Here is a 16,318-nt window from a genome sequence, read left to right as displayed (position 1 = left end):
TTTTAATAAGAAAGATTAACAATTTCAACATTAGCTGCTAATCCCCTTTCATTTGAAACTGTGCTGATAAAATTCTTTGCTTGTCATTCAAATAGTAAGTAATAATTATAGATTTGGGGCCTCCATCTCTTGCTTCATTAATAGTAAATTGCATGGAAGTCTGAAGCATAAAGTCAGCTTTGATACATCTCAAAATGCAATTTCCATAGCTTTCCTTAGCTATGTACAATTAATTACAGAGTTAATAAGGGGAATATGTTAATGAAAGGGAAATTATTCACTCAGACCACCTGGTCTTATCAAATTTCTTTAATATGTTTCCTTCTTTCTATGAATTTGCATGACAGCAAGAACACAAATCACGGTGTGCGTTGCCAATCCTTTAGTATTTTTATTTGCAACCAGCTAAAGTCCACTTAAATATGAAAAGAATGAAAGAAGCAGTCAGTACTAAGTAACTGACTGCACTTGCTTTCTCAAGTTCAGTACCTTTTAAACTTTAAAACCAAAATGCCTAAACAACTTTATAATTACCAGTCTCTCCTCAATGCTCAAGGATAAATATAATGCCTTCAAAAAAGAGACATTGTCATTTTACATTTCCTTTTAAAGAAACGTATTGCACATGCACATATTTAATAAAAGATATACAGTAACATGCTTTAATTCACTGCACTCTGAAAGCTACTAGAGATTAGTTGCTATGTGCAGTAGGATTTTGGGTGTTCATGGGAATATTTTAGTTGGTACAAACAGCCCAGTCAGAAGCAGGCAAACCTTCACATGAGCCATCTTAAAAATAACACAGTTGTGATACATAGGCAGAGATACATTTTTTAAAGATGGGTTAAATCCACAAACCAACCATCTTCAACAGAAATTAATGGATTTACTACTTATCAGGCTGAGGACAGAAACATTTTTGGACCTGGACGCCAGCCCTCATAGTCATTCCAGAGAGAAAAGGGCAGAGAATAATTCCCAGAGCAACAGCAGGTGCTATTGGAGGAGGTGATGCTTATGAGCAGTTTGTCACCCCTCTGTTCTATTCCTAGTTCAATGCAAAGGCCCAACAAGCAGCCAGCAACAAGAGGCAACTCATAATTCTCCCTTGCTATGAATAGGGTTTTCTTGGCCAGCTTGGCAACCTAAAGCCACATTAGCTCATGACTTTAGGAGAAGAGGATAAGGGAGACATGACAGCATCGAGGGAGAGCTGCCAACCAGAAAAAAAATAAGATATTACTCTAGTCTGAAACAAAAGGAGGCTTACAGAAAGGAGTCAAATTCATAGTAAAACTATGTCTTTTGTAAAGATGTACTGGGGTAGGGATATAATATTTTAGGGTAGAAGACTTCATCTGGTTTTGACCAAAAAGTAACACAGTTCTTCTTTACGGAACAGCAAATATTATGTCATCCACAAGCAAACTTCACAGATTATTTTAATGTTTGTCTCCCTGTTTAAAAATGTTTCCACAGCTGCGTTGTGGGTGCATATGCAAAATCTGATGATCACAGGAGCATTTTGTCTGTGTCCTACACATCAAATTTTCCAAATACCACCCAAATTCTGCTACTTTACTTAGAAAGCACTGCCAAATTGTGGCCTAATCCCAGAAGGAGTTGCAGAAAACAGTGTATAAGTTTTTTTATCTTGCCCTGAAGATGAGCATAACCAGACTCTGTTGAATCAGTGGAGGGATTAAACTGTCTTCATTACAAATAGCATCTTAACCAGACCACTTCCAATAACTTCTGCTGGTGCAGCCTACAGGGAGAGAAAGAGCTCTTCAGAATACTGCTGGAGTTCTCCTGGATATCTTAAACTGCAACTGGTACAACACTGTAAAAATACAGTGCCAGTACGATGTCCCTTCTTTGGAAGTACCATGAAGCAAGTCCCAGTTTCACCCTGAACTATAACACGTTTTGAGAAGCTCTGAAGCTGTGGTCCCATTTACCACATGCCATTTGATCTTAGCAGTTCATTGTGTCTTGCAACTTGTGTGAGCCAATTCTTCACCCCACAGTCAGTCCAAACTCATCACATCTGAACTCTGCCACCAGCTCAGAAATACTCTGACATATATTATCATCCTGTGTCTCCTGCCTGAGAAGTCTTCCTGAACCACCCTCTTTCTACTATCCTTCTCCTTCTAGATAGGCATTTCCACCTGTCAAACCCAAAATATGATTAACTTCTACATCTGCTACGATGAGGTATCAAGGATTTAGTGCATGATGTGAGCATGCACAAAAGGACACATACAACAAAGAGCACTTCATTACTGAGGATGCATCTGGAGCCCAAAGACAAGATCTCCTGGATGAGTGTTTATCTCTGGTTTCTGCCACTGCATGAGTCTCCATCTTCCATGAGACTCTCAGAAGCAGCTGAGGATCCAGTAACACCCCTTGTGTTCAGTCTGAAGTTTCAAAATCCAGATTCTTTTTCAGTAAACTACCCCAAGCATCTCTTGCTACTTGCTACAGCTGATACTTGACATTACTTGGATGTTTTCTAGAAATGGAACAAAGCTGGAAGAAACAGAAAAAAAGACCAGATAGCCACTAAGTTTTGTTTCAGCCATGGCAATGATCCTTTCTTTTTACCTGGTGCACAGAGTTGCATAACCTAGTTTTGTGTCATGTATTTCTCCCAGTGTAACCCTTTTAAAATTAGTATTCCAGAATATTATTAGAAATGTTTTCTTCTTCTTTCTACTAAAAGCCTTAGGGAATGATATAAGTTGGCTAAAAGTGTTCAACCAAAGCAGCTTAAACAAAGCTGGAATAAACACTTCACAGTCAAACGACAGACCAAGATGTAGTCACAGAAATTTGTCGAGTTATTTCTAATCATGAAAACATTTGGGGAAAATAACCGACAGGGAAGAATTTAGGGGCAAAAAAGATTTTGAAATCAATTTCATACCATGTTCAAGAGGAATGTTTTTCTCAATTTAATATTGACTCTGCAATTGTAATTATTTCCTAAGGCCCATTCGACAAAATTAATATAGAAAAAGGGGGGCACCTTATTATGAAACAAATAAAAACAGAAGAATCAAAGGGTAACCTGTTCATGAATATTTTTTCTGAATTTTACTGATGAAATCTATGTAGTACATACATCCATTTATTAAATTTATGGTTCTATTAGTAGAGCTGTTTTCATATGCCAGGAAATTTTTTTCACTTTTCTTTGCAGCTTTTCTTTGTTCCCGTATCTCAAGTCCTGGCTTTGAACAAACACAAGCAAATGTTTCAAAACAACTTAAACATTTAGGGAGAAAAAAACCAAAAACCAACCACTTAAAATGAAGGGATAAACCTATTTCATCAGCAGATCTTTCAGGAGAGAACCAGATCCACTTGTCCCTAAAAGCCTGACAACTTGGGGAAGAGACGGGTAAAGATTTTCCCATCCACGGTATTTATGTCTTTTTTGGATATTGGCTATCTTGTCACTGAGTAATGCAATACATTGCAGCTTTTTCCCTTGTGACTCCTCTTGTCCAACTGTTCATGATGAAATGGCCTTTAGGGCCAAAGCCTTCTTGGGACTTAATTTGGTAAGACTTCTACAACTATTTATACTGGCACAGCTGAAAGGTAAGTTGGGATTTAGATCCACTTAGCACATGTGTAAGGAGTTTATGCCTTTAGCTAAACGTTGCCACTGACTTGTCTCCCCATGTGAGGGAGGATTTTTTTCCTTCATTTTCTAAGTTGTGAGCTTTTTTTAAACAGGGTATTTATAGTCTTGAAATGCATAAACAGAAACCAATGCTGGCAGAAGGAAATGGTGGAAAAAGGAAAAAAATGTTAAAACCTACTAAATAATCAAGCAAATGATTGTGACAAAGACCTTGTTTTCTGTACCTGCATTCCTCACTTTTGTCCCTGCCAGCACTAATTACCTTTGCAGCACATGCCCCCAGGCAATGCACTGCACTCATGCCCTGCATCATGCTCAGGAAATGTTTAGTGTGTTTACGGATTAAGGTCAAGGTGGAAAGTACACCTGCATCTAGCACAGTGCTATTGGTCCTCACATGCTGGAGCTTCTCCCTTTATTTAGAGAAGTGATGTTTGGGTGTCTTTTGCTCCCAGTTTTACTGTAGCTTTAAGAATAAAATCAAGGAATTTCAGCAAGATGTGGTGCAGGATTTAACAAATATTTTTTCTTGGTGGACTGTGTCTTCAGTCACTCAGTTCTACACTCTTCCATATTCAATTAAAAGAAAATCTATAGCTGCTACTCCCATAGAGTTAATTTAAAACAGAGTTAATTTTAAAAACTGAGAGGGAAAATTGCTTAGAAACCATCAAAAAGTTACTATTCAGAGACTATGGCATACCAAAGTTATCAAAAAAACCCAAGTTCAACCTTGGAAACTATTCCCTCCTTGTTACCCTTTCCAGTCCTACAGCAATCCTACCATTGATGCAGCATCAAAACTAAAATGGATGCAAAATTCAACATCTGGGGTTTCTGATGAGTTTTGCAGCAGCAGGTCTCCACCCCGTGTCCCCAGCTCAGGCTGTGTCACCTTTTGGGACACAACCTGTCCCAGAACTTTGACTCCAAGTTCTCATGTGAGGCCATCCTTCACTTCTCCATGAGGAAAGTCCTTCTGGTTTTGCAGGTGTATTGCCAAACACAAGGGGATCAAGTGGACTTACACCCTCTAGGTGCAAGGCCCTAGATTTTAGTCTGCAGTTCATTTGTTCCCACTGCCTCATTCAGCCCAGGTACGAAACTTTCTTCTTCTGAAAAGTGCAGCACCACAAACCATCACAGACTATTATTATTATTTCCTATACATACAGCAGTTTAATACCCTCTGGGACAGACTCCCCAGACTTCGGCTTAAAAAAGTACTGAAAAAGACCTTCCATAAATTCACACTTTCCAAAATTCTAATTTATGTATAATGCTCCAAATTGTGCACATCTCTCTCTACAAGTTAAAAACCAGCACAACACAGAAAATCACTTCTTCTTCTGCGAATTCCCGCTCCTATAGAGTATTCAGATAACAACCTCATAATGTTATCATCAAAAGCATACGCTCCCTCCTTGCGGTACTGTTCTTCATTTAAAACCTCATAAAAGATTATAATTATTTTAATCACACAAGCATGGTAATACATGTAGCAGATGCAGGATCCAATCCACCTAACTTAGGTGCTGAACTTGTGCTTCAGCACAAAGAGACTCCTTCACCTAAGCTGCAGACATAACTAGGTGGTGCAGGCACAACAGAGGTGTTTCAAGAGAAATCCACTCTCTGCCTAATTCTCTGGAGATCTTCATAGCCACCCACTGACTTCACCAACTAGGAGGAGAATTTATGGACTCAAGTCAACACCAACGCTTCATTAAGTGCCTAAAATACAAGAATAAGTTAGGAGCCCAAGTTAAGGAGACCAAATCTCTCCTGGACACTTTTAAACTCCTGGTTTTCTTGCTGGGCTGCAAATGAAGTCTTGCCCCTTACTAGAACTTCTCTTGTCATCTGAAATATAGATGTACACAGGGGAATAAAGTGGGTGGAAATCTAATTCTAAGTTCCTATTCTTTCCCTTGTTGTGACCTTCTGAAAAATGTTTTCTTTCAAAACCAACGGTGACTGAAATGAGGGCATGCATTCTGTGTTGTTGCTCCTGCTGAAACCAGCCAGTCAGCGCCACAAACATGACGGCATTAAAACATGCTCCTCTAATTACACTTTCCAAACTGCTTGGATTTTTTAGAAAGACAGAATCAAAATGTGCCATATGCACCACCCTCCTGCTATAAATATGATGAAAAAGACAGTGAAAAGGGAAAAAAAAAAAAGCTCTGAATGTTGTTATCATTGTCCTTCTGGGCCTCCTGAGCCCTCCCTGCTTCCTCCTGCCAACAGCTCAAACCACCTCACGGTGCTGTCAGCAGTGCAAAGACATTGCCTTTGCTGCACAGGGAAGCAGCAGAAATGCAGGATTTTTCTCCTTGAAGGCTGGTTTCAGTCTAAGTGAGGAGACTGCCCCACAGCCACAGGGTTGGAAAGATTCCTGGTTTCTCCACACCTCGAGCAGTATAAACAGTGGGATAACCACATGTGGCAAGTCCTCCAAGAAAACAGTACCTGTGGCCAGCCTCAAGTTCCAACAGTCCCAAAGCTGATGTGACTTGAATACCACTTCAGGTATGACTGATAGCATTTTCCAGCAAATTAAACAGCTTTACAGAAATATTTCTGACCAACGCTACCTCTGAGCAAGATTACACGGAGTCATCCAGCAGTCACAGACACACTTCTTCTACGCTGTTTTCATTAAAGTTTTATTCGGTTTATAAATCAAAATAAAATATTTCCTCCTGCCACTCTATACAGTAATCCATTGTTTTATTTTCTCTAGGGAGGTCCTGGCACCTATGAACAATAAAGACTGAGGAGCTTTAGCTCAGCTAACTGCTCCTTCACTGCACACTGTGGAGCTGAAAAACACATTTACAGACCTGTAAGTGCATTTACCCTGAAAAGCAGAGGGTATTTGCCATTTTTACTGGGCCCCTTGCTAATATTTCTCATTGCTTTTTTAGGCACTGAGATATTTTTCACAGAAAATATCTACAAAATTTAAAAGATAAGAGGGTTGTGGCAGCAGAAAATGAGAAGAGCTGAAAAATGTCTTGTATTGAATGGTATAAAAGTTGCAAAGTGGCTCCTCACTCTCCTCCACTTGCATCTGCAAGGTGAGGGGAGGAAGAGCTCGCCTCTGTCAAGCTGCTTCTACTCTGAGGTCCAACAAGCCACAGCATCTCCAGAGGGAGGGAAATTCAGGTAAATAAGATATTACAGATATGTGCATTTGTTTTTGAACAAGACATAAACTGGGTCAGCTCCCTGGTTTCAGTGTGACCCACAGTGACACAGGACACGAGCATTTCTGATCAAGTCCAATTATCTGCTTCTGTGCTGTAGCTGAGAGATGCTGATCTTCCACGTAAACCTAACCCAGCTTCACCCTCAGCAAACCTTGTATTTATGGTTTAACTACTTTCTTAAGTAAACGTCCCACTGTCTCCTGTTAGCCTTGTCCTAACAGCAAAGCTAAATGCATCCTTTTGATGCTAACCCATATTTTCTTCCTAAATGTATCATCTGAGTCCATTAAGAACAATTATTTCCTCATCCTATATGTCAAAGCACGTAGGCAGACTCCTCTGAATCACTGATTTTTGTTTGTTCAGGTTAGACTAAAAAAATTAAATGTTTTTACTCTCTCTGTGTGGTTTGTACTCCCAAGACACTACAGTATTTCTTTACTCTTCTTTGAACCCTCACCATCTAAGATATAACATATGCTGTTAGATAGCTAACACATGTATGGGTTCATCCAGGGTTAAACAGAATTGACTGAATTATGGACACTGAACCCAGTAACAGTGATCTTGATCAATCTGACTTTAAATCTATTTCTTAAAGTTTATTTATTGCCATATGAAGACAATTCTTTCTTACAATTTTGCAGAAATCCTAAGAGACAAAAGTGGTTCCCATATGCAACTTTCTCTCCTTTAAGCATGATTTTGTGATGATTTTTTTTTGTTTCCCAATAATATCACTGAAAACAATTTTGCTCAATTTAAAGTAGTTGAAACCGTTTGCAAATGTTAAATGCATATTTCCATCTACACAGGAAATTTTGCTTTTATTTCCATACAAATATATTGCCTCAGAACCTTTCAAACCTTGCCTCAGAATCTGTACTTATTTTGAAGTTGGGCAACTGGAGACTTTTTTTTCCTCCCCCCAAGAATTTTAGTTAACTATGAAAGAAAACCAAGTGAATTTAAATTCTGGTTAGGCAAAAACGGAAAAGTAAAAACCATAACATATGATCCGTCATGGGAGCAAGCCTTCCAAACTGCACTTGTCTACCAGATATTAACATAATATTTAATTAACTCCTTTTTTGGAGGGGGATAGGCAGAGAAATATTTACTCAGGATTACATACTCTGAGGAAGCATCTGGTTTACAATCCTGCCCTGCTTTTGCTCAGTTTTATAGCTGACCTGATCAAGGTTGGAGGAGGTCAGTAATCTGGCTGAGGTCAAATTAGCTCGTTGAGTTTTGCCTGCCTTAATTCTTTCCTCCATTATGTGAGGTTGGCTTAAAAGAACTTGAAAAATATCTGAGAAGATATTGATTTAAAATATAAGTCCAGAAAAAGAAAGAAGTTGAAAAATTATGACCCAAAAGTATGACATGACGGGGAGAAGTTCCCAAAAGAACGGCAAAACTTCCAACTGGAACAGGAGGTTACTTTGGGTAAACCATGATAGCAGAAAGCAAAAGAACACCTGATCAGGTTCTTCACCATCACCTAATGTCTACTAAGTTAATACTCTAGAAAGACAGTAAATATTTAAAGAAGGATGAAAATAAGGCACAAAAAATGGAGGATTACTCTACAGGTCTCCCAGCAGGACAGAAGCAAGCTCCACTAGTCCATACCACTGGACTCTGACTCTTACATGCAAAAAACCTCTTCATATGTCCATTTTCTACACTGATACTGGCCTCAAACTGTCTTTAGAACCCCAGTTTTCCAACACAGGCTCCATTGATAGAATGTATTTGGATCATTTCAAATGTAGGAAAAATCCAGCCTGGAAGAAATTCAGCCAAGGACAAAAAAAAAAATCGAAGCAAGGTTAAAATTCAGATCCATTTTCTAAGGGTAACAGAAACAAATTGCTCCATATCACTACTCTTCTGTTGCCTTCTCAGCTCAGATACCTCTGAACACTGAAGATACATGAGAAAATGCAATAAGCAGGTAAGAAATTCATCAGTTTTCTTCAGTTGTCCAAGTTGAGGTAAACATAAATTAATAGGACCAAAGGACATCACAGAGCTTCTCTTTTTTAAAGTAAGCATGCAAATAACTTGTATGTACAATATAAAAGAATACTCCTCAAAGAGGGAAAACAAGATATAACAAAAAACAAATGGAAATAAAAATGCCTTTAGTTTTAACTATACAAAGCTAAGATTACCAGTGAAGCTCAGGAACATCTTCTACTTGTAAAAAGACATCTTTTCTCTCTTCAAAATCTCTCTCTTTCCAAAAGCTGAGCAGGCACCTAAAATTCTGACGAAATTGCTCGTGCCACGGAGACAGAAGTGCCTTACCAGGATCATGTGACCGGTGGAGATGTCCATGTTGGACTGGACCGGCTCCTCGCACCAGGACGATGTGCTGCTCCGGGCTGAGGGGCTGGGAATGGGCCCATCGCTGAGCTGAGAAGAAACGCTGTTTATTCGGGAAGAGTGGAGGGGCTCCGGGCGATCAGATGTTTTCACTGCCATGCGCTGGCGGCATAGCTCCTGGAGAGAGAGAGAGAGAGGAGGGAACAACCTACGGTTAAGAGTAATTACAGGATAGAGTCTACTAAAGACATATGATTTACAATATGTTTCCAGGGCTGGAAGTGTTTTCCCCCTCACTGCAGTAATTTCTGGGAGGCTGTCTGTTCTGTTAGGCACAGCTACAAAGAGATGCTCAATGAAATTACTACGCGATGACTACCCCAACCTTTCACAAGTGCAATTACGACTGCGTGCACATCTCCCTATAGATAACCAAAAACCGTATTTTGGAGCTTGACTTCTCTAACAGATAGCTTTCTTTTCCCCACCAATATCACCCTGCGTTCTGCAAAGCCACTTTTGAACCGCCCAACCTCCTGAAGGTAATGGGGTTGCACGGCAGTAATTGAGAGCACTGCCTGGCCCTGGATATGCAAACTCAGCAAGCTCAAGGCAACTGAATTGATGTGCTCTCCAGTGTAAATCCTAGTTGATAGATGCCTCATTTCTCTTCATTAAAATAGCAAACTCGCAACACTTCCTCCCTGATGTGAGGCAGAGAGGATGAAGAATGACATTAACGAAGAATAAAAGCAGAAATCTGTCATTGTATTGTTTAAGCAGCTTTGGCGAAGAAAGAAAATTCAAGCTATCACACACACACTAATGCAAGTCATGTTAAAACACTGAAATAGAAAGCATTGGGAATACGTATTTTAGGTTGCTCTCATGCACAGAATTCATGCACAAATACAGAATTCTGGTAAGAGAAAATCCTGCCGGTGAAACAAAATCCTTACAGTATGAAATTCTGATTCTAACAGAATAAACAGACCTACAGTTACACTGTCATGTTATAATGCCTTTAGAATCAGCCAGTGTGGTGAAATCACAGACATTAAAATAAAATTATCATTTTTTAACATATGACTATTGTCCATGAGAGATACTTGGCTGCCTGTGGCACACAGCGAGACCGGGGAGCCTGCAGTATGTGGACATATTGCACACACGGTGTGGTTACACATTTGTCTCAGCTTACTCATTCTGCACAGACGAGTACTAAGAGCACAGTCTCTTGCCTCAGGCTAACAAAATAATACAGTCTGAAGAATTCATACTGTTGAAATGCCAGGGCTTTTGTTTTCTCATTCATTGATAATATAGTTGCAGCCCAAGTGCCATCAGCAGGGTGATCTGAAAACCATTATTTATCAAGTGCAATAAAATCTTTTCAGACAGGAGTTAGAAATACAACTTAAGACTATATTTGGGGTTTTTTTTTAACCTAGCTAACTTCAAGACACTGAAGAGGGATCCTAATCCATGCAGCAGCAAGCATTAAAACAAACTCACTGAAACCACCACATTGAGTCTCTTCTTGTCACCACATGACAACGATTAAGGATCCCTCCAAACATTTTTTTCCACCAGAGCTTCTGTTTGACTTGCCATTACAGATGTTTATGTGGAATTTTGCTATTTGCTGGTGTGCAGTACATTTTATATATATATATATATATATATATGCATGTACAAACTAATATATACTGAGACAAAATTTATATCATATATAAAAGGATACATTTCACTGTCTATTACAAAAATACAGCCAACAGAAGCTCGGGAAGCACAGATTACTACTTGTATGTGGTGTCAGTTGTTGGAATAACTGCACAGATTGTTCCAAGTGAAACTGCTACCTGACTCCATCACTGCATTTTGTATATTAACTAATTTTGTCTATGCCATGTAAGAATTTTTCTAATTTTTACAAAAAGTAGGGTTTTCCCACACATGCCTAGTATGCATTTTGTTTCTTGGTGCTTACATTACTTCCTACGAACCTTAACACGAAAAATATTAGGAAAAAAATTAAACTTTAGAAATACATTGAATTGAGTCACATGTATTGGTGTTAGGTCAGTTAAACTATCAGTGTTAAAAACAAGATTTTTAATGAAGGAAAAATGTTATTGCACTTCTTGTTTGTAAATATGGGAATAAAATAAAAAACCTATCTATCTCCTCTTCTCTGAAGGATCACACACATCATAAGAAAAGGTAGCAATAGTCCACACTGGCTATTACCAACCTCTGAATGACCTTGTAGTTGTGTAGTTTCAAATCCCTGCTTTTAGCAGATTTTGGGAAAAGTATAACAGAGCAGAAACTTTTTAGACCAAAAAATAAATCCACAGAAAACCAGAAAGCTGTTCAGATGTTTAGATATCAGCCATTCTCAGAGGGAATGGTTTACTGGACTAAGCAAAAGTATAAAAAGTAAAGGTATAAAAATATGAAGTCTATCACATAACTGCTAGAAGGATGTATCTTCTGGTTAGCATGCCATGTGGTGCTGATACAAATTTATTATATTCTAATAGACATCCTGCCACTTGACTCACCCCAACTCTGTGCTAACAATAGCATTTGTACTGAAACAGGATCTTTGGTTTTAAGTTGATCTGTTCCTGCTGTTCATATCCTGCCTCAAGTCATAATCCTCTGCTTTTACAAGTGGTTACTGTGGAAAGGATTACAGATCTCTGCTAACAAAAAAGAATCAAGATCAAGTGAACTCTGAGAAATTAATATACTATTTTTACACAAATGATAATGACAAAAGAAGTAGTATTATAGCAAACTGAATCTAGAGTGGATTAAACTAAAAAGAATTTTTTGGACACGTTACTAAGAAATGTTAATTAAGTTTATCGTGTTCATGGTCCTTATGGAAGAAGGTAAAATTGAGAAACATAACAAATAAAAAAGGCTTAAAAAAAAAAAAAGTAACCTGTTCTCAAATATTAACATATTTCTTTCCTGACATATATAGAGCCAAAACAATTATTCCCTGAACTGCCGTAACTGTCAAATACCTTCAACAAAGCAACCACGTCACTGCGCTCTGCCATAAAAAATGTTTAATGTAAACAGGAAGGTCAAATCACAGCTGAAGCAAAAACACCACTGAATTTCTTGATTGGTGTTTTAAATCTCCATGACAATGGGTTTTCCCCTGCCTGTAAACAGGAGTTTTTTGTTCAAATTTATTTCCAGATCAGTCTAACAGCCTTTGACAACTCTTCCTTCTCCCATCCCACCCAGTGCAGTCCTGTCTGAGGAACCTGCTCCATCCCTACATACACACCAGCAGTCTCAGGATAACTGCAGCTTCTGCTTCTCCAAAATCACCTCTCTGTTATTCCAACCATTCCAGCTCCCAGTTGTGTTTCTAGCCTGCTGCTGTAGGGGTAACATGGTTAAGCTCACCATATATAAAATCTTTGATGCACTGGGTGTTTTGGGGAGCCATATGGGCTCCTCCAGGACCTATGGAATAGGGATGTCCAGCTCAAAGCAGAGAAATGTCTAAATGTGGGATTTGGGTTTGCTTCATGTTTGAGATGGTCCTCAGTGTTCCTTTCCTAGGAAAGGCACTGGGAATAGTGAGGTCTCAGCATGTGAGATGTATTGCACTGGGTGTTCTCAGGGACACAGCATCTCTGGGCACTTACTGAGTGGTATCTCCTCACAAATGCATAAAGCCCTAGATGGCTCAGACCCTCATTAAAACAGTATCTGTTATCTGTACACTTCTCTGCCCTGCTCTCCAAAACCTTTACTCCCATAAGCATTTTGCAAATCAGCCATTTACCAAACCACAACTAGAATTCAAACTTGACTAAAATGTCAAAGCTTCAAACTGTGAGAATGACACAAGCTGTATTTCTGTATCATCTCAGCACTTACACCATTAAAAATATTTTCTAAGAATGAATTCAATTTACTGCTGCACTTCTATATTTAGCAAAGTGGCTGAGGCTATTTCTGCTGTACCGCGACTCAGTAATGTCTAGCCGCTGTTTGTGTATAGCTCAAGTGCCATTCTTCATTTAAAAACATCATTTACACCTAAAAAAGCAACCATAATGCATACAGTGAAAGATGAAGAAATGATCCTCCTGACCCTTCGGGCTATGATCTAATGGATGGGTTGGACGTAAACATTTATTTAAAAGGTAATTTGAAGTTTATGACATTATTTCCCGTCACATGGGAATTGCTATCATACTGAGGCACTTACTCTGTTTTTTATTTCCCAACATTTATTATCAAACTTATGTGGTGGTCACATGCAGTATATAATGGAAAAGTAATATCAGTTTGTGACAAAAACTGCCATAACCAAGATAAATATTCTGTAAACAATGTCGAGTTAAATGAGTTCAAAGTACAGCACAATGATCATCTGTAGTGAGCTTTTTATTTGAGACATAATTGATAATCTGAAACAAACCATAAACAGTGTACTTAGAAAAACTCTGGACCTCTTTCAATGAGGTTCTAAAATGTTCCCGATACTTGGCTGTCCACACAGAGACACAGAGAAGCACAAAACACAATTGTTTCCTCAGGTACAACAAATAGATTTTCAAATCCATACGTTCTACTTGTGAATGAACCACACTGCAGCAGAAATGTAGTTTATCCACAGTTAAAGAAGGGCATTAAGAGACTTGCTGTGCCGCCCAGAGAAGAACACACATGGACTGAGAGCCAGTCTTACCCCTGTTTTGTTAGATGGGTTCTCTAAACCTAGAGAGGTAAGAGACTCTCATCTCAATCAAGGAGGCATAAGTCTGTGCAGAAATTAAGCCCACAGACAGTTGTCCAGGTCCGGTTTAGAGATGAGACCTGCTTACCACAGAAGTGTTGGGCCACCTCTCCTGGATGTCCCCAGTCAGTGACAGAAGGTGCACTTGCTGCCACTTGGCTTTGTGATGCACAGCAGCCATCGGTGTCACAGAAGGGAGAGACAGTAAACCACAATTTAGAGAAATTTTTATCTTTCATCAAGTTCAGTTAACACAGCGGGTGTCTGGAAAATCCTTTAAGGCCACATAGTTTACTAAAATGTTTGGTTTTAGAGAGAAATCTATGTATATGCCTTGGTAAGGACAAAGGCAATCATAGAAGTAAAAGCAGAGGGAATTAAGGCTTGAACAGTAATATTGAATCTTTTGCTTTATTTGCAAAAATGGAATTTGAAAATCTCAGGGTTACACGGTACAGGCAGGAGACCTGACTGGAGCATCCCAGTTAAGAGATGGACAGCGTTCACCTCGGCTTTCCAGTCATTAAAGACGAGCCACTCCACCTCAAAGCTGCCTCCAGGGAGCATGTTGCTCTTTATTAAAATACACCTACTTAATGCAAATGCTCTATGCAATATCTTCAGGTAGTCCAAGTTCTGCCACTGACCACGGCACATGAATCATTCTCACCTAGCTGGTACCAGGCGCATGATAAATGAACTTGTTCAGTCCAAAGCAAACAAAAATAGCTTCATATCTAAACCACTGCTCCCCTTCCCCAGTCACTGTCACCTCAGATCTGCCTAACTGAATCTGAGGGAAATTCCAACTTTCCAGTTTATTTAGAAAAAGAAATATAATTTCGTTATTATATATTAATGAAAATAATCTATTTTGTAACTGATTTCCAAATTTACACAAGCCCGAAACTTAAGCCAGGAAATAGAACTAACATTTCCATGCTTTGAAAAATCTTTTTTATTTAAAACTTAAAATGGAAATCACCTGAGTCAGTGCAGAAATAAGTGCAGCACAATTATTTTCAGAATTAACAATATATAAGAGAGAATAAACCCTTCCATGGATAATGATTAAGAAAATGCAGAGACACTAGACAAAGAAATTATTGTTTATTAAAAATGATAGCTCAGTGTACATCAAGCCCTTCCAACCTGACCTGCCTAATATTCTATCAATCAGAAACAAATCTGCTTAAGCAGGCATGATCACAAGAACACTGTGTTCATTTTCTATGTGAAACAAATTTATTTTGTAGAAATTTTAAATTAAAAATGCTGGCCATTCTAAATGATTCAAGGTTATACCTTTTAACAAAATATATAATGTTAAAACTAAAAATATGTGTAACCTACATGCTATGTATGGAAGAATAAGATCTTTAAAATGCCTTTTTTTTTTTTTCTCTGCTTTAATACATTTAATTAAACAGTAGCCTCACTTTTCTTTTCAGGAGACATTATTCACAGGATGAGCTGAGGTCTGCACATAGTGCCTGGATTTCACTGTTCTGCAATGGATGCAGTCATAACACAGTGAGATTTAAAAAATGAAAAAAATAAGGTAAGCTTTTTTTTGAAGAAATGAATCTAGGACTATAAACATCATTATTCTCTAACTAAATTTGCTTAGTGTTACTACAGGGTGAAGCTAAAGTCATTTGGTTGCCTTTGTTTTGCTTTGGCATACTTAATACGCTTGCAGGTGTTATAAATTTAACTTTAACTTATTTACTGTATTTGTAGCTTTGGGGATAATTACAGCTTTATTACCATTTATTTTTGAGTTATTGAAACATACTTTCAAGCTTTAGTTTCATTTCAGCATACTTTTGGTCCAGGAATAAAAGACCTGTTTACATACGTGGAATATCTGTACGTGTATTTTTTGTCCTTGTCAGAAAAGGTAATGACTGAGATCAGTGAGCCTTCGGAAAAGGGATAAAGGGAGGTATTGGAGAAAGGTTTGAGAGTAATGTTTTGAGAGCCATGGCATCAAACGTATCATTATGCACCCATACTCTGTACAATTCATATTTATCTAGACTTGTATGTGAGAGATCGTGGGAGGAAAAAAAGACAAAGAAAAAAAGAAAAAATCGAATATATATTAATTTGATTGTCAATACAGCCTTCGTTTGTCCAGCTCAGTTCGTTACCTGCCTTCTTGTACATCACCACACTCTGTATATCTGAATAGAACTCTGACTCTTGTTGTGTGGAGGGGTTGCTTTGTTTGGTTTTTAAATTATCTAAAAAGCAGGGCTGCTGTTTCTTTTTGAGAGCATTGCAGCCAAATATGGAATTGAGATTCATTCTCTTATC

General features: G+C 38.4%; 1 protein-coding gene across 1 annotated transcript in view; it reads right to left on the bottom strand.

Annotated features, from left to right (window-relative positions):
• PTPRN2 (protein tyrosine phosphatase receptor type N2) overlaps positions 1-16,318 on the bottom strand; it is a 642,194-nt gene that overhangs the window by 77,351 nt on the left and 548,525 nt on the right. Inside the window, exon 14 of the mRNA XM_050310509.1 lies at positions 9,199-9,393. Within this exon, the coding sequence (XP_050166466.1) occupies positions 9,199-9,393 (195 nt within the window). The remainder of the gene's footprint in view (positions 1-9,198; positions 9,394-16,318) is intronic.

The sequence above is a fragment of the Myiozetetes cayanensis genome, unplaced genomic scaffold (assembly GCF_022539395.1).
Source record: "Myiozetetes cayanensis isolate MyiCay16 unplaced genomic scaffold, myiCay2020 scf1, whole genome shotgun sequence".
In the NCBI taxonomy this organism is placed as follows: domain Eukaryota; kingdom Metazoa; phylum Chordata; class Aves; order Passeriformes; family Tyrannidae; genus Myiozetetes; species Myiozetetes cayanensis.
This window is presented reverse-complemented; position numbering and strand designations above follow the sequence as displayed.